The sequence below is a fragment of the Agelaius phoeniceus genome, chromosome 37 (genome assembly GCF_051311805.1).
Source record: "Agelaius phoeniceus isolate bAgePho1 chromosome 37, bAgePho1.hap1, whole genome shotgun sequence".
Classification (NCBI taxonomy): Eukaryota; Metazoa; Chordata; class Aves; order Passeriformes; family Icteridae; genus Agelaius; species Agelaius phoeniceus.
This window is the reverse complement of record NC_135302.1, coordinates 1,811,075-1,836,871: the sequence shown is the minus strand read 5'-3', so window position 1 is coordinate 1,836,871 and position 25,797 is coordinate 1,811,075. Positions and strand designations below refer to the sequence as shown.

At 49.1% G+C, this 25,797-nt stretch overlaps 1 protein-coding gene across 1 annotated transcript; it reads left to right on the top strand.

Annotated features, from left to right (window-relative positions):
- The first annotated feature begins 2,733 nt into the window (after positions 1-2,733).
- Positions 2,734-17,962, top strand: LOC143691903 (uncharacterized). The gene is made up of 7 exons (XM_077170930.1): positions 2,734-2,864; positions 5,551-5,739; positions 10,440-10,499; positions 11,035-11,249; positions 13,004-13,198; positions 16,794-16,896; positions 17,243-17,962. The coding sequence occupies exons 1-7, from the start codon at positions 2,790-2,792 to the stop codon at positions 17,249-17,251; spliced, it is 846 nt and encodes a 281-aa protein (XP_077027045.1). The 5' UTR covers positions 2,734-2,789; the 3' UTR covers positions 17,252-17,962.
- The last annotated feature ends 7,835 nt before the right edge of the window (positions 17,963-25,797 follow it).

Genomic DNA, 25,797 nt, shown 5'->3' with positions numbered 1-25,797 from the left:
TTTTTGTGGATGTTTTTTGGGGGGGATTTGGGGCCTTTTTTGTGGGATTTTGGGGCCTTTTTGTGGGGATTTGGGGCCTTTTTTTGTGGGATTTTGGGGTGAGATTTGTGGGATTTGGGTTTTTTGGGGGGGATTTGGGGCCTTTTTTCTGGGATTTTGGGGTGGTTTTGTGGGAATTTGGGGTTTTTAAATGGGATTTTGGGCCTTTTTTGTGGAATTTGGGTTTTTTGGGGGGATTTGGGGCCTTTTTTGTGGATTTTAGGGTTTTTTTAAAGGATTTGGGGTTTTTGGGGTGAGATTTGTGGGATTTGGGGGTTTTTTTGTGAGATTTGGGGCCTTTTTTTCTGGGATTTTGGGGTTTTTTTTGTGGGGATTTGGGGTTTTTTTGATGGCATTTTGGGGCTTTTTTTGTGGGATTTTGGGGCTTTTTTGTGGGAATTTGGGTTTTTTGGGGGGGATTTGGGCCTTTTTTGTGGGATTTTAGGGGTTTTTTTAAAGGATTTGGGGTTTTTTGGGGGGATTTGAGGGATTTGGGGGAGATTTGTGAGATTTGGGGGTTTTTTGGGTGGGATTTGGGGCCTTTTTTGTGGATTTTGGGCCTTTTTTTGTGGGAATTTGGGTTTTTTGGAGGGATTTGGGCCTTTTTTTGTGGGATTATAGGGGTTTTTTTTAAAGGATTTGGGGTTTTTTTAAAGGATTGGGGTTTTTGGGGTGAGATTTGTGGGATTTGGGGTTTTTTTTGTGAGATTTGGGGCCTTTTTTTCTGGGATTTTGGGGGGTTTTTTGTGGGGATTTGGGGTTTTTTTGGTGGCATTTTGGGCCTTTTTTTGTGGGATTTTGGGGTGAGATTTGTGGGAATTTGGGTTTTTTGGTGACATTTGGGCCTTTTTTGTGGATTTTAGGGGTTTTTTTAAAGGATTGGGGTTTTTTTGTGGGATTTGAGGGATTTGGGTGAGATTTGTGGGATTTGGGTTTTTTGGAGGGGATTTGGGGCCTTTTTTTGTGGGATTTTGGGGTTTTTTTGTGGGATTTTGGGTTTTTTGGGGGGGATTTGGGGCCTTTTTTGCGGGATTTAGGGGGGTTTTTTTAAAGGATTTGGGGTTTTTGGGTGAGATTTGTGGATTTGGGGTGAGATTTGTGGATTTGGGGGTTTTTTTTTGGTGAGATTTGGGGCCTTTTTTTGTGGGATTTTGGGGTGAGATTTGTGGTAATTTGGGAGTTTTTTTCTGGGATTTTGGGTGAGATTTGTGGGAATTTGGGTTTTTTGGGGGGATTTGGGGGCTTTTTTTGTGGGATTTAGGGGTTTTTTTAAAGGATTTGGGGTTTTGGGGGATTTGGGGTGAGATTTGTGGTATTTGGGGGTTTTTGTGAGATTTTGGGGTTTTTTTTGTGGGGATTTGGGGTTTTTTGATGGCATTTTGGGGCTTTTTTGTGGGATTTTGGGGCTTTTTTGTGGGAATTTGGGTTTTTTGGGGGGGATTTGGGGCCTTTTTTCTGGGATTTTGGGCCTTTTTGTGGGGATTTGGGGCCTTTTTTTGTGGGATTTTGGGGTGAGATTTGTGGGATTTGGGTTTTTTGGGGGGGATTTGGGCCTTTTTCTGGGATTTTGGGGTGGTTTTATGGGAATTTGGGTTTTTTAAATGGGATTTTGGGGCTTTTTTGTGGGAATTTGGGTTTTTTTGGGGGGATTTGGGGCCTTTTTTTGTGGGATTTTAGGGGGTTTTTTAAAGGATTTGGGGTTTTTTGGGGGATTTGAGGTTTTTGGGGTGAAATTTGTGGGATTTGGGGTTTTTTTGGTGAGATTTGGGGCCTTTTTTCTGGGATTTTGGGGTGAGATTTGTGGATTTGGGTTTTTGGAGGGGATTTGGGGCCTTTTTTTGTGGATTATAGGGGTTTTTTTAAAGGATTTGGGGTTTTTGGGGTGAGATTTGTGGGATTTGGGGTGAGATTTGTGAGATTTGGGGTTTTTTTGTGGGGATTTGGGGTTTTTTTGATGGCATTTTGGGGCTTTTTTTGTGGGATTTTGGGGCTTTTTTGTGGGAATTTGGGGCCTTTTTGTGGGATTTGGGGCCTTTTTTTGTGGGATTTTAGGGGGTTTTTTAAAGGATTTGGGGTTTTTTGGGGGATTTGAGGTTTTTGGGGTGAGATTTGTGGATTTGGTTTTTTTTTTGTGAGATTTGGGGCCTTTTTTTGTGGGATTTTGGGGTTTTTTGTGGGAATTTGGGTTTTTTGGGGGGGATTTGGGGCCTTTTTTTCTGGGATTTTAGGGGTTTTTTTTAAAGGATTTGGGGTTTTTGGGGTGAGATTTGTGGGATTTGGGGTTTTTTTGGTGAGATTTGGGGCCTTTTTTTCTGGATTTTGGGGGGTTTTTTTGGTGGCATTTTGGGGCTTTTTTGTGGGATTTTGGGGCTTTTTTGTGGATTTGGGGCCTTTTTTGGTGGGATTTTAGGGGTTTTTTTTAAAGGATTTGGGGTTTTTTTGTGGGATTTGGGTGGTTTTGTAAAACTTAGGGGTTTTATGGAGATTTGGGGTGGTTTTTGTGAGATTTGGGCTTTTTTAAAGTGAGATTTGGGCTTTTTAAATGAGATTTGGCCTTTTTTAAAGTGAGATTTGGGGGTTTTTTTGTGCGATTCGGGTGGGATTTTTTTGTGGGATTTGGGAATTTTTTTGTGGATTTGGGAATTTTTTGGGGGAGATTTGGGCTTTTTTTTAGGATTTTGGGGGGGTCCTGAGCCCCATTTTTGTCCCTCCCCCAGACCACCCTGGGCCCCCTTTTCCGCAATTCCCGGATGGTTCAGTTCCATTTCACCAACAAAGACCTGGAGTCGCTCAAGGGGCTCTACAGGATCATGGGCAACGGCTTCGTAAGGACCCCAAAATCACCCCCAGGGACCCCAAAATCAGCACCAGGGACCCCAAAATCAGCACCAGGGACCCCAAAATCAGCACCAGGGACACCAAAATCAGCACCAGGGACCCCAAAACTGCCCTGGGACCCCAAAACAGCCCCTGGGACCCCAAAATCAGCACCAGGGACCCCAAAAACCCCTCAGAGAAACCCCAAAACAGCCCCAGGGACCCCAAAACTGCTCTGGGACCCCAAAATCGCACTCAGGGACCCCAAAATCATACCCAGGGACCCCAAAACAGCCTCAGGGACCCCAAAACTGCCCTGGGACCCCAAAATCATCCCCAGGGACCCCAAAACTGCCCAGGACCCCAAAATCGCCCTCAGGGACCCCAAAATCATCCTCAGGGACCCCAAAATCAGCCCCAGGGACCCCAAAATCGCACTCAGGGCCCCCAAAACTGCCCCAGGACCCCAAAACTGCCCTGGGACCCCAAAATCAGCACCAGGGACCCTGAAATCAGCACCAGGGACACCAAAATCATCCACAGGGACCCCAAAATCAGCACCAGGGACCCCAAAATCAGCACCAGGGACCCCAAAATCACCCCAGGGACCCCAAAAACCCCTCAGAGAAACCCCAAAACAGCCTCAGGACACCAAAACTGCCCTGGGGACCCCAAAATCAGCACCAGGGACCCCAAAATCAGCACCAGGGACACCAAAATCACCCTCAGGGACACCAAAACAGCCTCAGGGACACCAAAACTGCCCTGGGACCCCAAAATCATCCTCAGGGACCCCAAAAACCCCTCAGAGAAACCCCAAAACTGCCCGGGACCCCAAAACTGCCCAGGGACACCAAAACTGCCCTGGGACCCCAAAACTGCCCCAGAGACCCCAAAAACCCTCAGAGAAACCCCAAAACAGCCCCGGGACCCCAAAACTGCCCCAGGGACACCAAAATCTCCCTCAGGGACCCCAAAACTGTGCCGGGACCCCCAAATCAGCCCCAGGGACCCCAAAACCGCCCCAGGACCGCAAAATCGCCCTCAGGGACACCAAAACAGCCCCAGGGACCCCAAAACAGCCCCAGGGACCCCAAAATCATCCTCAGAGACCCCAAAAACAGCTCCAGGGACCCCAAAACTGCCTCAGGGAGCCCAAAACTGCCCCAGGGACACCAAAATCAGCACCAGGGACCCCAAAACAGCCCCGGGACCCCAAAATCAGCACCAGGACACCAAAATCTCCCTCAGGGACCCCAAAATTGCCTCAGGGACCCCAAAATCTCCCTCAGGGACACCAAAACAGCCCCAGGGACCCCAAAATCAGCACCAGGGACCCCAAAATCAGCACCAGGGACCCCAAAACTGCCCTGGGACCCCAAAATCAGCACCAGGGACCCCAAAATCACCACCAGGGACACCAAAACAGCCCCAGGGACCCCAAATCATCCTCAGGGACCCCAAAAACCCCTCAGAGAAACCCCAAAACTGCCTCAGGGACCCCAAAACCACCCCAGGGACACCAAAATCATCCCAGGGACCCCAAAATCATCCTCAGGGACCCAAAACTGCCTCAGGGACCCCAAAACCCCTCAGAGAAACCCCAAAACTGCCCCAGGGACACCAAAACTGCCCAGGGACCCCAAAATCTCCCTCAGGGACACCAAAATCAGCCCCAGGGACATCAAAATTGCCCCAGGGACCCCAAAATCAGCCCCCGGGACCCCAGAATCCCTTGGAGTGACCCCCAGAAATCCCCAGGGATTTTGGTGCCATTTTGGCACCATTTAGTCCCATTTTGGCACCATTTTAGTCCCATTTTGGTGCCAGTTTATTGCCATTTTTGCACCATTTTTGCACCATTTTGGTGCCATTCTGGTTCCATTTTGTCACCATTTGGGTGCCATTTTTTTGCCATTTTGGAGCCATTTGGGTGCCACTTTTGATGCCATTCTGCTGCCATTTTGGTGACATTTTTGTACCATTCTGACGCCATTTTGGTTCCATTTTGGTGCCATTTTCTCACCATTTTGGGTTCCATTTTGGTTCCATTTTGGTGCCATTTTCTCACCATTTGGGTTCCATTTTGGTGCCATTCTGGTGCCATTTTTTTTGCCATTTGATGCCATTTTGGAGCCATTTGGGTGTCATTTTATGACATTTTGCTTCCACTTTGGCACCATTTTGCTGCCATTTTCGTACCATTTTGATGATGTTTTCTTGCCATTTTGATGCCATTTTGGAGTCATTTTGGCACCATTTAATGACATTTTGGTTCCATTTTGGTGCCATTCTGGTGACATTTTGGGAGCCATTTGGGAACCATTTTGATGCCATTTTGGCACCATTTTATGACATTTTGGTGCTAATTTGGTACCATTTTAGTGCCATTTTAGTGCCATTCTGGTGCCATTCTGGTGCCATTTTGGTGCCATTTTATGACATTTCGGTGCCATTTTGATGCCATTTTATGACATTTCGGTGCCATTTTGGCACCATTTTATGACATTTTGGTGCTAATTTGGTGCCATTTTAGTGCCATTCTGGTGCCATTGTGGCACCATTTTGGCACCATTTTATGACATTTTTGTACCATTTTGGCACCATTTTATGACATTTTCGTACCATTTTGGTTCCATTTTGGCACCATTTTATGACATTTTGGTACCATTTTGCTGCCATTCTCTCACCCAGGCTGGCTGTGTGCACTTCCCTCACACGGCCCCGTGCGAGGTGCGGGTTTTGATGCTCCTCTACTCGTCCAAAAAGAAAATTTTCATGGGTTTGATCCCGAACGACCAGAGCGGCTTCGTCAACGGCATCCGCCAGGTCATCACCAACCACAAGCAGGTGCAGCAGCACAAGATGGACCAGCAGCGTGGGGTGAGGCTACAAAAACACCCCAAAATACCAGAAAATACCCCCAAAATACCTCAAAACCACCCCAAAATACCCCAAAACCACCCCAAATACCCCAAAAACACCCAAAACCCCCACAAAATACCCCAAAATACCCCCAAAACACCCCAGAAACACCCAAAACCACCCCAAAATACTCCAAAATACCCCAAAACCACCCCAAAATATCCCAAAAACACCCCAAAAACACCCCCAAATACTCCCCAAAAAAAAATCTTTAAATACCCCAAAAGATCCCAAAACCACCCCTAAAATACCTCAAAATACCCCAAAATCCTACAGAGCTCATTCAGATCCCTTTTGGTAGAATTTTCCCCCTTTAACCGCATTTTAACCCCTCCAAACCCCATTTTTCCTCCTTTAACTCCTCCAAAATCTCATTGTTCATTCCTTTTTTCCCATTTTTCCCCATTTTTAAGCCCATTTTCCCCTCAGATCGAGGAGGACACTTACTAGGAGGACCTGGGCTTCATTGGGGGACCTGGGACCCCTAAACACAATTTTTTCCCCTTTAATCCCCTATTAACTCCCCCAAATACCATTCTTTTACTAACTTTTACCCATTTTTCCCATTTTTAATCCCATTTTTCCCATTTTTAATCCCATTTTTAACCCCATTTTCCCCTCAGATCAAGGAAGAGGCCCTACCAGAGGACCTGGGCTTCGGCCTGGGCCACCTGGGACCCCCAAACCCCATTTTTTCCCCCTTTACCCAAATTTTTCTCATTAAACCCCATTTTAACACTGCCTCATCCCATTCTTTTACCGATTTTTACCCATTTTTATCCATTTTTGTCTATTTTTCCCATTTTTAGCCCCATTTTCCCCTCAGATCAACGAAGAGGCCCTACCAGAGGACCTGGGCCTCCTGGGACCCCCTTAAGCCCCATTTTTTTCCTTTAATTCCATTTTAACCCCCTCAAATCCCATTCTTTTACTCATTTTTACCCATTTTCTCCTATTTTTCTCATTTTTAATCTCATTTTTCCCCATTTTAACCCCATTTTCCCCTCAGATCAAGACAGAGGCCTACCAGAAGGACCTGGGCCTCCTGGGACCCCCTTAAACCCCATTTTTTCCCTTTAATCCCATTTTAACCCCCCAAATCCCATTCTTTTACTCATTTTACCCATTTTCTCCTATTTTTCTCATTTTTAATCCCATTTTTTCCCATTTTTCCCCATTTTAGCCCCATTTTCCCCTCAGATCAAGACAGAGGCCTACCAGCAGGACCTGGGCCTCCTGGGACCCCCTTAAACCCCATTTTTTCCCTTTAATCCCATTTTAACCCCCCAAATCCCATTCTTTTGCTCATTTTTACCCATTTTCTCCCATTTTTCTCATTTTTAATCCTATTTTCCCCATTTTAACCCCATTTTCCCCTCAGATCAAGACAGAGGCCTACCAGCAGGACCTGGCCTCCTGGGACCCCTTAAACCCCATTTTTTCCCTTTAATCCCATTTTAACCCCCCCAAATCCCATTCTTTTACTCATTTTTACCCATTTTCTCCTATTTTCTCATTTTTAATCTCATTTTTCCCCATTTTAACCCCATTTTCCCCTCAGATCAAGACAGAGGCCTACCAGAAGGACCTGGGCCTCCTAGGACCCCCCTAAACCCCATTTTTTCCCCCTTTAACCCAAATTTTTCTCATTAAACCCCATTTTAACACTGCCTCATCCCATTCTTTTACCTATTTTTACCCATTTTTATCCATTTCTGTCTATTTTTCCCATTTTTAGCCCCATTTTCCCCTCAGATCAAGACAGAGGCCTACCAGCAGGACCTGGGCCTCCTGGGACCCTTAAACCCCATTTTTTCCCTTTAATCCCATTTTAAACCCCCCAAATCCCATTCTTTTACTCATTTTTACCCATTTTCTTCTATTTTTCTCATTTTTAATCCCATTTTTCCCCATTTTTCCCCATTTTTAGCCCCATTTTCCCCTCAGATCAAAACAGAGGCCCTACCAGAGGACCTGGGCCTCCTGGGACCCCCTTAAACCCCATTTTTTCCCTTTAATCCCATTTGAACCCCCCCCCAAATCCCATTCTTTTACTCATTTTTACCCATTTTATCCTATTTTTCTCATTTTTAATCCCATTTTTCCCCATTTTTCCCCATTTTTAGCCCCATTTTCCCTCAGATCAAGACAGAGGCCTACCAGAGGACCTGGGCCTCCTGGGACCCCCTTAAACCCCATTTTTTCCCTTTAATCCCATTTGAAACCCCCCAAATCCCATTCTTTTACTCATTTTTACCCATTTGCTCCTATTTTTCTCATTTTTAATCCATTTTTCCCCATTTTCCCCATTTTTAACCCCATTTTCCCCTCAGATCAAGACAGAGGCCTACCAGCAGGACCTGGGCCTCCTGGGACCCCCTTAAACCCATTTTTTCCCTTTAATCCCATTTTAACCCCCCCAAATCCCATTCTTTTACTCATTTTTACCCATTTTCTCCTATTTTTCTCATTTTTAATCCCATTTTCCCATTTTAACCCCATTTTCCCCTCAGATCAAGGAAGAGGCCCTACCAGCAGGACCTGGGCCTCCTGGGACCCCCTTAAACCCCATTTTCCCCCTTTAACCCCATTTGAACCCCACTAAATCCCATTTTTCACTTCTTTTCCCCCACTTTTAACCCTTTATGTGTTGACTCCCCCAATTACCTCCCAAACCCCATTTTGGGAGCGTTTTTATGCCCCATTTTGTGGGGTTTTTCTCCCCTCCTAAACCCCCCCATTCCTTTCTAGGGGCTCATTCCTGCCCCTGACTCTTTTTGGGGTTTCTCTGCTGTCCCTAAATCCCCCAAATTTTCCTCTTCCCACAGTTGGGGGTTCAGCTGCTGTTCCTGGGGCTCCCCCATTCCTGCCTAAGCAGCCAGGGACCCTCCCTGTGACATCAGGGGTGCAGCCACAGGTAAGGGGGAATTTCAAGTGGTTTTTGGGGTGTTTTTTGTGGAATTTGAGGTCATTTTTGTGGGATTTGGGGTGATTTCTGTAGGATTTTGGGCTGGTTTTTGTGGCATTTGGGGTGGTTTCTGTGAGATTTTCTCCTCTTATATTTTCAGCCTTTTTTCCTGCCCTTTTTTTCTCACATTTTCTGATCTTTTCTCCCTCATGTTTCCCACCCTTTTCCCCCTCACATTTCTTGCCCTTTTCCCCCCCTCACATTTCCCTTTTCCCCCCCTCATTTCCCCCCTTTTTCTCCCTCACGTTTCCCCCCTTTTCCCTCTCACATTTCCATTTTCCCCCTCATGTTTCTCCCCTTTTTCTCCCTCACATTTCCCTCCCTTTTCTCCCTGTTTCCTGCCTTCCTTCTTCTCCTATGTTCTCAGCTTTTTCTCCTGTCCTTTTTTCAGCTTTTTTTCCCCTTTTTTTTCAGCTTTTTCCCCTCACATTTCCCACCTTTTCTTCCTCACATTTCCCTCTCTTCTTCACCTCACATCTCCTTTTCATCCCTACCCATTTCCTGCTTTCTTTCTCCTCTTGTTTTCAGCTCTTTTCCTGCCCTTTTTTCAGCTTTTCCCCCTTTTTTTTTTCCTTTTTTTCAGCTTTTCCCCCTCACATTTCCCCCCTTTTCCCCTCTCACATTTCCATTTTCCCCCTCACGTTTCCCACATTTTCCCCCTCACATTTCCCCCCTTCATTTCCCCCCTTTTCTCCCTACCTGTTTCCTACCTTCCTTCTTCTCCTATGTTCTCAGCTCTTTCTCCTGCCCTTTTTCAGCTTTTTTTCCCCTTTTTTTAGCTTTTTCCCCTCACATTTACCACTTTTATTCTCCCCTCACGTTTCCTGCCCTTTTCTCCCCTCACATTTCCCTTTTCCCCCTCAGATTTCCCCCCTTTTCTCCCCTCACTTTTCCCTTTTCCCCCTCACATTTCCCCCCTTTTCCCCTTACCTGTTTCCTGTCTTCCTTCTTCTCCTATGTTCTCAGCTTTTTCTCCTGCCCTTTTTTCAGCTTTTTTTTCCTTTTTTTCCCCTTTTTTTTCCGCTTTTTCCTCTCACATTTCCCACTTTTATTCTCCCCTCACGTTTCCCGCTCTTTTCTCCCCTCACGCTTCCCGCCCTTTTCTCCCCTCACATTTTCCCCCTTTTTCCCTCACATTTCCCACCCTTTTCCCCCCTCACATTTCCTTTTTCCCTTTACATTTCTCACCCTTTTTCCCTTTACATTTCTCACCCTTTTTCCCTTTACATTTCCCACCCTTTTTCTCCCCTCACGTTTCCCGCCCTTTTCTCCCCTCCCATTTTCCCCCTTTTTCCCCTCACTTTTCCCACCTTTTTTCCCCCTCACATTTCTTGCCCTTTTCCCCCCTCACATTTCCTTTTTCCCTTTACATTTCTCACCCTTTTTCCCTTTACATTTCTCACCCTTTTTCCCTTTACATTTCCCGCCCTTTTTCCCTTTACATTTCCCGCCCTTTTTCTCCCCTCACGTTTCCCGCCCTTTCCTCCCCTCACGTTTCCCGCCCTTTTCTCCCCTCACATTTCCATTTGAGGAAATGTTTTTTGAGGAATTTGGGATGATTTTTGAGGAATTTGGGGTGGTTTTTGAGGAATTTGGGATGATTTTTGTGGAATTTGGGGTGGTTTTTGTAGAATTTGGGGTGTTTTTTGTGTTATTTGAGATGGATTTAGGCTCTGTTCCCCTCACCCAGGTGAGCCCAGGCCTGGCTCAGGTCGGGATCATGGAGGAGCAGCAGCGACAGCAGAGCCTGGTCTGGGGGATATTTTGGATTTTGGGAGATTTTGGGGACATTTTAGGGGGTCCTGGAGGGGTTTGAGGGGCTCCTGGATAGCTTGAAGCAATTTTGGGGTCATTTGAGGGGTCCTGCATCAGTTTTGGGGGTTCTGGGAGGGGTTTTGGGGGGCCCCTGGTTGATTTTGGGGAGTCCTGGATGATTTTGGGGTATTTTGGATGGGTCAGGGGGTGCGGTTGGAGGAATTTTGGGGTGATTTGAGGGGTCCTCCATGAACTTTTGGGGTTTTGGGGGGACCTTGGTCGGGTTTGGGGAGTCCTGGATGATTTTTGGGGTCTGGGAGGGGTTTTGGGGGGACCCTGGTTGGGTTTGGGGACTCCCGAATGATTTTGGGGTGTTCTTGGTTGGTTTTGAGGGAGTTTTTTGGCTATCTTGGAGGAGATCCTGCATAAATTTGAATTTTTTTGGCCATTTTGCGATCCTAGAACATTTCCAGGGGGATTCTCCTTTTTTTTGGGGTGATTTTCCAACACCTCCTTTTCCTTTTCCCCAGTTACAGCTCCGAGCACAGCAACAACAACAACAGCAACAACCACAACCCCCCCAAGCCCCCCCTGCGGCCCTGCACCCCCCCCAGCCCCCCAAAATCCGGGACCCCCCCAGGCTGGACCCCCCCAAGCCACCCAGGCCGGGGGGGGGGCTCTGCTGCGCCCCCAAAATCCGGGGGCCAACCCCCAACTTCGGAGCCTCCTGCTCAGCCAGCAACCGGTGAGTGAACCCCAAAAAAAAACCAAAAAAAAATCTCAAAAAAACACCCAAAAAAACCCCAAAAATTCCAAAAAAAACCCAGAAAATTCCCAAAAAAACACCCAAAAAACCCCCAAAAATTCAAAAAAAACCCCCCAGAAAATTCCCAAAAAAACACCCAAAAACCCCCCAAAAATTAAAAAAAAAAAAAACCAGAAAATTCCCAAAAAAAACACCCAAAAAACCCCCAAAAATTCCCCAAAAAACCCCCAAAAACTAAAAAAAAATCCCCCCAAAATTTAAAAAAAAACCCAAAAAACAACAACAAAAAAACCCAAAAAAACGCAAAAACCCCCAAAAATTCCCCCCCCCAAAAAAACCAAAAAAACCCCCAAAAATCCCCCAAAAAATTGCCAAAAAAATCCCAAAAAGAACCGAAAAAACCCCAACCCCCCCGCAAAAATCCCCCCAAAATTCCCCCAAAATCCCAAAAAAAAAAACCCAAAAACACCCCCAAAAAATCCCGAAAAAACCCATAAAACCAAAAAAAGTCCCCAAAAAATCTCAAAAATTTGAGATTTTTCCCAAAAAGTCCAAAAAACCCAAAAAGAATCCCAAAAACCCCCCAAAAATCCCCCAACCCCCCCCCCCCAAAACCCAAAAAAAACTCCCAAAAATCACAAAAAGAATCACGAAAAAACCCCTAAAGAACAAAAAAAAATTCCCAAAAAAATCCCCCAAAATTTTTTGGGATTTTTTGTTGTTGTTGTTTTTTGGGATCTTTTGGGGTTTTTTTCTAGGGGGGTGGGCGGCTCTAAAATTGGGGTTGGGGAGGAATTTTAGGAGGAATTTGGGGCTGGAATTTTTGTGGGGGGGCTCTAAAAATTTGAGGGGTTGGGGAGGAATTTTTGGGGATTTCCTGGAGGAATTTTGGGGGGAGGAACTGAGTATTTTGAGGGGGGGGTCTGGGGCAGGAATTTTTCATTTTTGGTGGGGTCTGGGATGGGAATTTTTCATTTTTGGGGAGGTCTGGGATTGGATTTTTCATTTTTGGGTGGGTCTGGGACAGGAATTTTCATTTTGGGGGGGGTCTGGGACAGGGTTGGTTATTTTGGTGGGTTTGGGATGGGATTTTTCATTTTTGGTGTGTCTGGGACAGGAATTTCTCATTTTTGGGTGGGTCTGGGACAGGAATTCTCATTTTTGGGGGAATCTAGGACAGGAATTTTTCATTTTTTGAGTGGGTCTGATTTGGGATTTTTCCTTTTTGCGGGGTCTGGGACAGGAATTTTCATTTTTGGGGGGGGTCTGGGACAGGATTTTTCATTTTTTGAGTGGGTCTGATTTGGGATTTTTCCTTTTTGGGGGTGTCTTGGACAGGAATTTTCATTTTTTTGGGGGGGTCTGGGACAGGAATTTTCATTTTTGGGGGCATCTGGGATGGGATTTTTCATTTTTTGGGGGGATCTGATTTGGGATTTTTCAGTTTTGGGTGTGTCTGGGATGGAATTTTCATTTTTTGGGGGGGGTGTCTGGACAGGAATTTTCATTTCTGGGTGGGTCTGATTTGGGATTTTCCATTTCTGGGTGGGTCTGATTTGGGATTTTCATTTTTGGGTGGGTCTGATTTGGGATTTTTCATTTCTGGGTGGGTCTGATTTGGGATTTTCCATTTCTGGATGGATCTGATTTGGGATTTTTCCTTTTTGGGGGGCTCTGGGCTGGGATTGTTCATTATTGGGGTGCCCCCCTGACCCCCCTGTCCCCTCCCACAGCCCCAGGGTGGGGTCCCCCCCCCGGCTCAGCCCCTGCACCACCTGCAGCCCCCCCCAGGACCCCCCCAGGCCCAGCCCCTGCTGCCCCCTCCCCATCAGGCCCTGGGGGCTGGGGGGGGGCAATTGCCCCTCCTGCACCCCCCCCCGGGGCAGCCCTGCCGGGGCAGATGGGGGGGCCACGAGCTCCCATCCCAGGTGAGTGAAAAAACCCTAAAAAAAACCCCAAAAACACCCAAAAAAACCCCTAAAAATATGGTGGGAACCTGCCCCCAACCCCCCCCAAAAAAAACAAAAAAATCCAGGCCAAAAATTTGATGGGAATCCCAAAAAAGAACCCCCCCAAAAAAATAACACCCCCCCCCCAAAAAAAAACCCACCCTGGGAACCCCAAAAAAATAACACCCCCCCCCCCAAATTCCTAAAATATGGTGGGAATCCCCAAAAAAAACCACCCAAAAAATCTGATGGGAACCCCAAAAAAATCCTAAAAATCTGGTGGAATCCCCCCCAGAAATCTGATGGGAACCCCAAAAAATTCACCCCAAAAATCTGATGGGAACCCCAAAAAAATAATCCCCCCCCAAAAAAATCCTAAAAATATGGTGGGAATCCCCAAAAAAAACCACCCCAAAAATGTGATGGAACCCCAAAAAAATAAATCCCCCCCCCAAAAAAAATCCTAAAAATCTGGTGGGAATCCAAAAAAAAACCACCCCAAAAATCTGATGGGAACCCAAAAAAATCCTAAAAATCTGGTGGGAATGCCCCCAAAAACCACCCCAATAATCTGATGGGAACCCCAAAAAATTCACCCCAAAAATCTGATGGGAACCCTAAAAAAAAACACCCCAAAAATCTGATGGGAACCCCGAAAAAACACCCTGGGAACCCCAAAAACCACCCCAAAAAAACCCCAAAAATCTGATGGGAACCCCCAAAAATTCATCCCAAAAATCTGATGGAAACCACCCTGGGAACCCCAAAAATCCATTGGGAACCCAAAAACCACCCTGGGACCCCAAAACCCAACCCTGGGACCCCAAAATGACCCCAAAACACAACCTGGGACCCCAGAATTGTGCTGGGACCCCCAAAACCACCCCTGGGATGCCCCAAAATGACCCAAAACCCAACCTGGGACCCCCTAAAACCTCCCCAGGAACCCCAAAACCACCCCTGGGACCCCCTAAAACCACCCCAAATCACGACCCCAAAATCGTCCCTGGGACCCCAAAATCTCACTGGGAACCCCAAAATCACGACCCCAAAATCGTCCCTGGGACCCCAAAATGACCCCAAATCCAGCCCAGGAACCCCCAAATTCCCTGGGAACCCCAAAACCCAAGCCAGGGACCCCAAAACGACCCCAAAATGACCCCAAAACCACCCCAAAAACCACCTCTGGGACCCCAAAATGACCCCAAAACCACCCCTGGGACCCCCTAAAACCACCCCAAAACCACCCCTGGGACCCCAAAACCACGACCCGAAAATCGTCCCTGGGACCCCAAAATGACCCCAAATCCAGCCCAGGAACCCCCAAATTCCCTGGGAATCCAAAACCCAAGCCAGGGACCCCAAAATGACCCCAAAAACCACCCTGGGACCCCCCAAAACCACCCCAAAACCACCCTGGGACCCAGAATGACCCCAAAACCACCTCTGGGACCCCCTAAAACCACCCCGGGACCCCAAAATGATCCCAAAATCCAGCCCAGGAACCCCCAAATTCCCTGGGATGCCCCAAAACCCAAGCCAGGAACCCCAAAACAACCCCTGGGACCCCCTAAGACCACCCCAAAACCACCCCTGGGACCCCACAACGACCCCAAAATGACCCAAAACCACCCCTGGGACCCCCTAAAACCACCCCGGGACCCCAAAATGATCCCAAAATCCAGCCCAGGAACCCCCAAATTCCCTGGGATGCCCCAAAACCCAAGCCAGGAACCCCAAAATCACCTCTGGGACCCCCTAAGACCACCCCAAAACCACCCTGGGACCCCAAAATGACCCCAAAACCCCACTGGGACCCCCTAAAACCACCCCAAAATGACCCCAAAACCACCACAGGACCCCCTAAAACCACCCCAAAACCACCCCTGGGACCCCAAAATCACAACCCCAAAATCGTCCCTGGGACCCCAAAATGACCCCAAAATCCAGCCCAGGAACCCCCAAATTCCCTGGGAACCCCAAAATCCAAGCCAGGGACCCCAAAATGACCCCAAAAACCACCCCTGGGACCCCCAAAACCACTCCTGGGACCCCAAAATGACCCCAAACCACCCCTGGGACCCCCTAAAACCACCCCAAAATGACCCCAAAACCACCCCGGGACCCCAAAATCCAGTCCAGGACCCCCCAAATTCCCTGGGAACCCCAAAACCCAAGCCAGGGTCCCCAAAACCACCCCAAAATGACCCCAAAAACCACCCCTGGGACCCCCAAAACGACCCCAAAACCACCCCTGGGACCCCAAAATCATGACCCCAAAATCGTCCCTCGGACCCCAAAATGACCCCAAAACCACCACTGGGACCCCCAAAAACCACTCCTGGGACCCCAAAACGACCCCAAAACCACCTCTGGGACCCCCTAAAACCACCCCAAAACCACCCCTGGGACCCCAAAAACCCACTGGGACCCCCAAAAACCACCCTGGGACCCCCAAAACGACCCCAAAACCACCCCTGGGACCCCAAAAACCACCCCAAAAACCACCCCAAAACCACCCCTGGGACCCCCTAAGACCACCCCAAAACCACCCCTGGGACCCCAAAAATCACGACCCCAAAATGACCCCAAAATCCAGCCCAGGAACCCCCAAATTCCCCAAAACAACCCCAAAACCCAAGCCAGGACCCCAAAACAACCCCACAATGACCCCAAAAACCACCCCTGGGACCCCCTAAAACCACCCCTGGGACCCCAAAACAACCCCAAAACCCAAGCCAGGGACCCCAGAACCACCCCTGGGACCCCCTAAGACCACCCCAAAACCACCCCGGGACCCAAAATGACCCCAAAACCACCCCAAAAACCACCCCGGGACCCCAAAATCATGACCCCAAAATCGTCCCTGGGACCCCCAAAATGACCCCAAAACCACCACTGGGACCCCCAAAACCACCCCTGGGACCCCAAAATCACCCCAAAACCACTCCTGGGACCCCAAAACGACCCCAAAACCACCTCTGGGATCCCCTAAAACCACCCCTAAACCACCCCTGGGACCCCAAAATCACGACCCCAAAATCATCCCTGGGACCCCAAAACCACCTCTGGGACCCCCTAAAACCACCCCGGGACCCCCAAAGCCCCATCTGGGATCCCAAAATGACCCCAAAACCACCCCGGGACCCAAAACGACCCCAAAACCACCTCTGGGATCCCCTAAAACCACCCCTGGGAGCCCCTAAAACAACCCCAAAACCACCCCTGGGACCCCCAAAACCACCCCTGGGACCCCCAAAACCACCCCTGGGACCCCAAAATGACCCCAAAACCACCCCTGGCAGCCCCTAAAACCACCCCAAAACCACCCCAGGACCCCAAAATCACGACCCCAAAATCGTCCCTGGGACCCCAAAACAACCCCAAAACCCCCCCTGCCCCCCCCGCCCCAGGGCAGTTTTGGGGTCGACCCCACCCCTTTTTGCCCCTCCCCTGACCCCGCCCCCTTTTTGCCCCCTCCTCTGACCCCGCCCCCTTTTTGCCCCCTCCCCTGACCCCGCCCCCTTTTTGCCCCTCCCCTGACCCCGCCCCCCTTTTGCCCCTCCCCCCTTAGGGCAGATGCTGCTGCCCCCCCCCGGCCCCAGGGGTCCCGTCCCACCGGGGGGCTCCAGCCCGTGCAGACCCCCAGCGTGATGGAGGAGGACATCCTGATGGACCTCATCTAGGGCACCCCAAAATCGGGGTGGGACCCCAAAATTTGGGGTGAGAACCCCAAAAAACCCCAAAATCCCATAACACCTCCAAAAACCCCAAAAAAACCCTAAAACACCCAAAACTGGGGGTCTGAGAACCCTCAGGTGATGGAGGAGAACATCCTGAGGGACCTCATCTAGGGCACCCCAAAATTGGGGTGGGACCCCCAAAATTTGGGGTGAGAACCCCAAAAACCCCAAAATCCCATAACACCTCAAAAATCCCAAAATCACCCCAAAAAATCCCAAAAACACCCAAAATCGGGGGTCTGAGAACCCTCAGGTGATGGAGGAGGACATCCTGATGGACCTCATCTAGGGGGGACCCCAAAATCGGGGAAAGGACCCCAAAATTTGGGGTGAGAACCCCAAAAAACCCCAAAATCCCATAACACCTCCAAAAACCCCAAAATCACCCCAAAAAAAACCCTAAAACACCCAAAATCGGGGGTCTGAGAACCCTCAGGTGATGGAGGAGAACATCCTGAGGAACCTCATCTAAGGGGACCCCAAAATCGGGGAAAGGACCCCAAAATTTGGGGTGAGAACCCCAAAAAACCCCAAAATCCCAAAATCACCCCAAAAAATCCCAAAATTCCCTAAAAAAAAACCCTAAAACACCCAAAATTGGGGGTCTGAGAACCCTCAGGTGATGGAGGAGAACATCCTGAGGGACCTCATCTAGGGGCACCCCAAAACTGGGCAAAGGACCCCAAAAATTTGGGTGAGAACCCCCAAAAAAACCCTAAAAAAATTCAAAATATTCCTCAAAAAACCCCAAAAATCTCCCTCAAAAAAAACCCCAAAATCACCCCAAAAATCTCCCTCAAAAAACCCCAAAATCACCCCAAAACCCACCAGGGACCCCCCCCAAATTCAGGATTTTGGGGACCCCCAAAGTGATGGAGGAGGAGACCCCAAAATTTGGGGAAACCCCCCCCAAAAAAAAACCCCAAAAAATCCCAATTTTGGGCCTTTCCCCAGTTTGGTTTTTTTGGCTTTGTTGAATAAAAGGAATTTTTGCACTTCAGGAGGTGGAAAATTGGGAATTTTGGGGGAAAATTGGGAATTTTGGGGGAAAATTGGGAATTTTAGCAAAAATTGGGAATTTTGGGGTGTGGGAGGGACAAAAATTGGGAATTTTGGGAGGGTAAAAAAAGGGAAATTTGGGGGTTTAGGGTGGTAAAAATTTGGGAATTTTAGCAAAAATTGGGAAATTTGGGGTGTGGGAGGGTCAGAAATGGAAATTTTAGGGGAAATTGGGAATTTTGGGGTTTGGGAGGATAAAAAAAATGGGAAATTTGGGGGTTTAGGATGGTAAAAAACTGGGAATTTTAGCAAAAAATTGGAATTTGGGGGAAAATTGGGAATTTTAGCAAAAATTGGGAATTTTGGGGTGTGGGAGGGACAAAAATTGGGAATTTTGGGGGTTGAGAGGGACAAAAATTGGGAATTTTGGGAAAATTGGGAATTTTGGGGTTTGGGAGGACAAAAATTGGGAATTTTGGGAGGATAAAAAAATGGGAAATTTGGGGGTTTAGGGTGGTAAAAAATTGGGAATTTTAGCAAAAATTTGGAATTTGGGGGAAAAATGGGAATTTTAGCAAAAATTGGGAATTTTGGGGTGTGGGAGGGACAAAAATTGGGAAATTTGGTAAAAAATTTAGAATTTGGGGGTTTGGGACGGTCAAAAAATGAAAATTTTGGGGTCTGGAAGGGACTAAAATTGGGAATTTTGGGATTGAGGGGGACAAAAATTGGGAATTTTTGGAAAATTGGGAATTTTGAGATGTGGGATAAAAAAAATTGGGAATTTTGGTAAAAATTGGGAATTTTGGGGTTTGAGAAGGTCAAAAATTGGGAATTTTGGGAAAATTGGGAATTTTGGTGTCTGGGAGGGACAAAAATTGGGAATTTGGGGGTTGAGAGGGACAAAAATTGGGAATTTTTGGAAAATTGGGAATTTTGGGATGTGGGATAAAAAAATTGGGAATTTTGGTGTCTGGGAGGGGCAAAAAATGGAAATTCTGGGAAAATTGGGAATTTTGGGGTTTGGGAGGGTCAAAAAATGGAAATTTTGGGAAAATTGGGAATTTTGGGGTGTGGGATGGACAAAAATTGGGAATTTTGGTGTCTGGGAGGGGCAAAAATTGGGAATTTTGGGAAAATTGGGAATTTTGGGGTTTGGGAGGGTCGAAAAATGGGAATTTTGGGGTCAAAAATCCAAATTTTATTAAGAAAAAACAAAAAAAAGGGGCTGGGAGACTTTGGGGTGGGAACCCAAAATCCAGCGAGGAACACGAGGACGCCCCGAGGTCTCCATGAGGGCCCAGAAGGTTCTGGAAGTTTCTCCTGAGCTTCTCCCGGTGTCCATGAGGGCCCAGAAGGTTCTGGAAGTTTCTCCTGAGCTTCTCCTGGTGGCCATGAGGGCCCAGAAGGTTCCAGAAGGTCCTGGTGGCTCCCCCGAGGTTCTGCTGAAGGTTCCTCAGGTGCGTGAGGGGTTCCAGAAGGTTCCACGAGGTTCTGGAGGGTTCCACACAGTTCTGGAGGTGTCTGTGGGGTTCTAGAAGGTCCTACAAGGTTCTGGAGGTGCTTATGGGGGTTCTGGAGTGTTCCACGATGTTCTGGAGGTGTCTGTGGGGTTCTGGAGGGTTCCACGATGTTCTGGAAGGTTCCACAAGGTTCTGCAGGTGCCTATCGGGTTCTAGAAGGTCCTACAAGGTTCTGGAGGTGGTTATGGAGGGTTCCATGATGTTCTGGAGGTGCTTATGGGGTTCTAGAAGGTCCTACAAGGTTCTGGAGGGTTCCACGATGTTCTAGAGATGTCTACAATGTTCTTGAGGGTTCCACGATGTTCTGAAGGTGTCTGTGGGGTTCTGGAGGGTTCCACACAGTTCTGCAGGTGCCTATGGGGTTCTGGAAGGTCCTACAAGGTTCTGGAGGCGCTTTATGGGGGTTCTGGAGTGTTCCACAATGTTCTGGAGGTGTCTGTGGGGCTCTAGAGGGTCCTACAAGGTTCTGGAGGTGCTTATGGGGGTTCTAGAGGATTCCACACGGTTCTGGAGGTGTCTGTGGGGTTTGGGGGGGTTCCACGATGTTCTGCAGGTGCCTGTGGGTTTCTAGAGGGTCCTACAAGGTTCTGGAGGCGCTTTATGAGGTTCTAGAGCGTTCCACGATGTTCTAGAGATGTCTACAGTGCTCTGGAGGTGTCTACGATGTTCTCGAGGGTTCCACGATGTTCTGCAGGTGCCTATGGGGTTCTTAGAGGGTCCTACAAGGTTCTGGAGGTGCTTATGGGGGTTCTAGAGGGTTCCACACGGTTCTGAAGGTGTCTGGAGGGTTCTGGAGTGTTCCACAATGTTCTGGAGGTGTCTGTGGAGTTCTGGGGGGTTCCACATGGTTCTGAAGGTGTCTACGGGGTTCTGGTGGGTTCCACAAGATTCTGCAGGTGTCTATGGGGTTCTAGAAGGTCCTACAAGGTTCTGGAGGCACTTTATGGGGGTTCTGGAGGTGTCTACAAAGTTCTCGAGGGTTCCACGATGTTCTGGAGGTGCCTATGGGTTTCTGGAGGGTTCCGCAAGGTTCTGGAGATGCCTATGGGGTTCTAGAAGGTCCTACAAGGTTCTGGAGGTGCTTATGGGGGTTCTGGAGTGTTCCATGATGTTCTGGAGTGTTCCATGATGTTCTGAAGGTGTCTATGGGGTTCTCGAGGGTTCCACACAGTTCTGGGGGTGTCTGTGGGGTTCTGGAGGGTTCCACACGGTTCTGCAGGTGCCTGTGGGTTTCCAGAGGGTCCTACAAGGTTCTGGAGATGCCTATGGGGTTCTAGAAGGTCCTACAAGGTTCTGGAGGTGCTTATGGGGGTTCTGGAGGGTTCCACAATGTTCTGGAGGTGTCTACAGGGTTCTAGAAGGTCCTACAAGTTTCTGGGGGTGTTTATGATGTTCTAGAGGGTTCCACAAGGTTCTTCAGGTGCCTATGGCTTTCCAGAGGGTCCTACAAGGTTCTGGAGGTGCTTTATGGGGTTCTAGAGGGTTCCACGATGTTCTAGAGATGTCTACAGGGTTCTGGAGGTGTCTACGATGTTCTGAAGGTGCCTATGGCTTTCCAGAGGGTCCTACAAGGTTCTGGAGATGCCTATGGGGTTCTAGAAGGTCCTACAGGGTTCTGGACGTGCTTAGGGGGTTCTGGAGGGTTCCACGATGTCCTGGAGGGTTCCACACAGTTCTGCAGGTACCTATGGGTTTCTAGAGGGTCCTACAAGGTTTCTGGAGGTGCTTATGGGGGTTCTGGAGTGTTCCATGATGTTCTGGAGTGTTCCATAAGGTTTTGCAGGTGCCTATCGGGTTCTAGAAGGTCCTACAAGGTTCTGGAGGTGCTTTATGGGGTTCTGGAGTGTTCCACAATGTTCTAGAGATGTCTACAGGGTTCTGGAGGTGTCTACAATGTTCTTGAGGGTTCCACGATGTTCTGGAAGTGTCTACGGGGTTCTGGAGGGTTCCACACGGTTCTGCAGGTGCCTATGGCTTTCCAGAGGGTCCTACAAGGTTCTGGAGATGCCTATGGGGTTCTAGAAGGTCCTACAAGGTTCTGGAGGCGCTTTATGGGGGTTCTGGAGTGTTCCACAATGTTCTCGAGGGTTCCACAGAGTTCTGGAAGTGTCTGTGGGGTTCTAGAAGGTCCTACAAGGTTCTGGAGGTGCTTGTGGGGGTTCTGGAGTGTTCCAGGAGGGGGAAAAAGGGCGGGAAACATGAGGGGAGAAGGGAGGGAAATGTGAGGGGGGAAAGTGAGGAAAACACAAGGAAAAAAATCCAGGAAATGAGAGGGGAAAAGGCAGGAAGTGAGAGAGGAAAAAGGGCAGAAAATGTGAGGGGAAAAGTAGTGAGAAATGTGAGGGGGAAAGGGCAGGAAATATGAGGGGGAAATGGAGGGAAATGTGAGGGGAAATAGGGAGGAAGAAACAAGGAAAAATGCCAGGAAATGTGAGGGGAAAAGGCAGGAAGTGTGAGAAGAAAAAAGGCAGAAATGTGAGGGGAAAGTGAGAAATGTGAGGGGGGAAAAAGGGCGGGAAACGTGAGGGGGAAAATGGGGGCAAATGTGTGGGGAGAAAGCGAGGAATCCTGAGGGGAAAAGGGATGAAAACATGAGGAATAAAGAGAGGAAATGTGAGGAGAAAAGGCCAGAAGTGAGAGAGGAAAAAGGGCAGAAAATGTGAGGGGAAAAGTGCGAAATGTGAGGGGGGGAAAAAGGGTGGGAAACATGAGGGGAGAAAAGGGAGGGAAACGTGAGGGAACAAAAATGGCGGGAAAACGCAAGGGGGAAAAGGGAGGGAAAAAGAAGGAAAAAAAATCCAGGAAATGTGAGGGGAAAAGGCAAGAAATGTGAGAGGAAAAAGGGTAGAAAATGTGAGGGGAAAGGTGAGAAATGTGAGGGGGAAAAGGGAGGGAAACGTGAGGGGACAAAAGGGCGGGAAACGTGAGGGGAGACAAAGGAGGGAAATGTGAGGGAGAAAATCCAGAAAATGTGAGGGGGGAAAAGGGAAATGTGAGAGGGAAATGGCAGGAAACATGAGGGAGAAAAGGAGGGAAACGCGAGGGGGAATGGGAGGAAAACATGAGGAAAAAAGAAAATGTGAGGTGAAAAGGCAGGAAGTGTGAGAGGAAAAAGGGAAAAAATGTGAGGGGAAAAGTGAGAAATGTGAGGGACAAAAGGGAGGGAAACCTGAGGAGAGAAAAGGGTGGGAAACGTGAGGGGGAAAAGGAGGAATTGTGAGAGGAAAAAGGGCAGAAATTGTGAGGGGGAAAGTGAGAAACGTAAGGGGGGGGAAAGGGCAGAAAATGTCAGGGGGAGAAAAGGGAAACGTGAGGGGAAAATGGAGGAAAACACGAGGAAAAAAGGCAAGAAGTATGAGAAGAAAAAGGGCAGAAATTGTGAGGGGGAAAGTGAGAATGTCAGCGGGGAAATGGGGGCAAAAACGGGGGAAAAAGGGACAGAAACATGGGGGGGGGGAAAGGGCAGGAAATGTGAGGGAGAAAAGGAAATGTGAGGGGAAAAGGGCGGGAAATGTGAGGGGGGAAAAGGGCGGGAAACGTGAGGGAACAAAAGGGCGGGAAATGTGAGGGGAAAAGGGAGGAAAAATCGAGGAAAAAAGACAGAAAATGTGAGGGGAAAAGGCAGAAATTGCAAGGGGGAAAAAGTCGAAAACGTGAGGGGAAAAAGGGAGGGAAACGTGAGGGGGGGGAAAGGGAGGGAAATGTGAGGAGAAATAGGGAGGAAGAAACAAGGAAAATGTCAGGAAATGTGAGGGGAAAGGGCAGGAAGTGTGAGAAGAAAAAAGGCAGAAAATGTGAGGGGGGGAAAAGGGAGGGAAATGTGAGGGGGAAAAGGGAGGGAAATGTGAGATCTTCTCCTCCCCAGTTCCCTCCCCTGTCCCTGGTGCAATCCCAGGCTCCCCATTCCCAGATCCCCCCCAGTTCCAAGTCACCCCCGTTCTCAAACATCCCCCAAATCCCAGACCCTCCCCAATCTTTTCTTCCCCCAACAGACCCCAAATTCCCCCAAATTCCCCCCAAATTCCCCCAAATCCCAAATTTTTTACCTCTGTGACTCAAAGTGGGGAAAATTCTCATTTTATTGAGCAAAGCAAAAATGGAATGAGGGAGGCCGGGCTGAGGGACCCCAAATTGGGGGTGGCTGGGACACCCCAACCCCGGGGTGTCCATGAGGGTCCAGGGGTGTCCAGAAGGTCCTGGTGGTTCCTCTGAGGTTCTCCTGGTGCCCACGAGGTTCTGCTGAAGGTTTCCTCAGGTCTGTGAGGGGTTCCAGAGGTTCCTGTGGGGTTCTGGCTGTGCCTGTGGGTTCTGGCTGTGCCTGTGGGGTTCCAGATGTGCCTATGGGGTTCTTGAGGTGCTTATGGGGTTCTAAAAGTGTCTGCCAGGATCTGGGTATGTCTATAGGGTTCTGAATGTGTCTATGGGGTTTCTAGAGGTCTCTATGGGTTCTGCTGATGCCTGCAGGATTCTCGGGCCGTTCACACATTTCCAGGGCTGTTCTTGAGGCCTGAAGAACATCCTGCAGGTCTCTCTTGACCTGTCTCCTTCTCACTTCTCTTGGACCTGTCTCCCTTGACATCCCAGGGTTTCTCCCTCTCAGCACCCCGGGGTTTCTCAGCCTCAGCTTCCTCCCCCGATTCTTTCTGTTCCTCCACCTCCACCCTGATGGCCGCGCTCCTGCCCCTGGCCATGGTGGCCGTCACCGTGATGGGGCCATGGCTCAGCTGCACTTTGTGCTGGGATTCCTTGAGGATGACGCAGGGGAACATGGAGCTGTTGGCAGAGCCCTTGGAGATCCTGACCAGGCGGTCATAGGTGGTCTCCAGGTCCTTCCTGTGAACCTTGTCCAGGGAGAGCTCCAGGCCCATCTCCACGGAGAATCGGTTGTAGTCGATGGGGTTGGAGAAGTAGATGGCCAAGGTGAAGGAGTCGGCCTCGTAGGCAGGACCCCGTTACAGCCCCAGAACACCGATTTGTTGGTGAACTTGCAGCTGCTGGAGGAACCTGGGGGCACCGAGGGCTTCGGGTCATGGAGGACGTGGCCGCTGAAGAAGTGGGTCCTGGAGAGAGGAATTGAGGGGTGGGAACATGGGGAGATGGTCCAGCACCACCGGGAGGAGCTGGGACTTGAGAGATGACCCCAAACCCTGGAGATGATCCCAGCCCCTGGAGATGATCCCGGCCCAGGATGGAGATCCCAGCCCAGGATGAAGATCCCACCTGGAGCTGCCCCCCAGCACCCCAAAAGCCCCCACAAGGTCCCCCCCAGCCTCACCTGGGGTCCTTCAGGGTGATGTTCTGGGTCTTGTTGACGACCTCGATTTCCACAAAGCGGCTGATGTTCACCCCCATGCTGGATCAGGATCTCCTCAGCTCCAGGATCTTCTCAGCTCCAGGATCAGCTCAGCTCCCAAATCTCCTCAGCTCCGGGATCTCCTCAGCTCCCAAATCTCCTCAGCTCCGGGCTCTCCTCAGCACCCAAATCTCCTCAGCTCCCAAATCTCCTCAGCTCTGGGATCTCCCTGGTTCCAGAACCTTCTCCCCCACTCCGGGGCTCTTTCCCCTCTCCCCAGGGACCTCCTCAGGGTCAGCGGAGCCGATTCCCTCCACCGGGGAGAACTTTCACTTTCACCTTCCCGAGCTCCGCCCCTTTCCTTCCTCCTTTTGTCTCCAAACTCGCGAGAACCGACCCAAAACTGAGCCGGGTTTGGAGAATCCCGGAAGTCACCGACCCCTGGGTGTCCTGGGTGGAACTGGTTGGAACTGGTGGAACTGGTGGAACTGGTGGAACTGTTGAACTGGTTGTACTGGTTGATTTCTCCAGTGGAAGAACTGGTGTAACTGTTTACCCCTCCAACAGTACTGGTTGAACTGGTTGAGCTCATTGAACTGGTTGAGCTGGTTGTGCTGCTGGAACTGGTGGAACTGGTGGAACTGGTTGTACTGGTTGCACTGGTGGAACTGGTTGCACTGGTTGCACTGGTTGATTTCTCCAATGGAACTGGTGTAACTGGTTTACCCCTCCAACAGAAACTGGTGGAACTGGTTGAACTCATTGAACTGGTTGAACTGGTGGAACTGGCTGTACTGTGGAACTGGTGGAACTGGTGGAACCGGTTGCCACCGGTTGGACTGGTTGCACTGGTCGATTTCTCCAATGGAACTGGTGTAACCGGTTTATCCCTCCAGCAGAACTGGTTGTACTGGTTGAACTGGTTGTACTGGTTGTACTGGTTGAACTGGTTGTACTGGTTGATTTGTAGAGAAACAAACCAGTTGCACCACTTACACTGGAGAATTAAACCAATCAAAC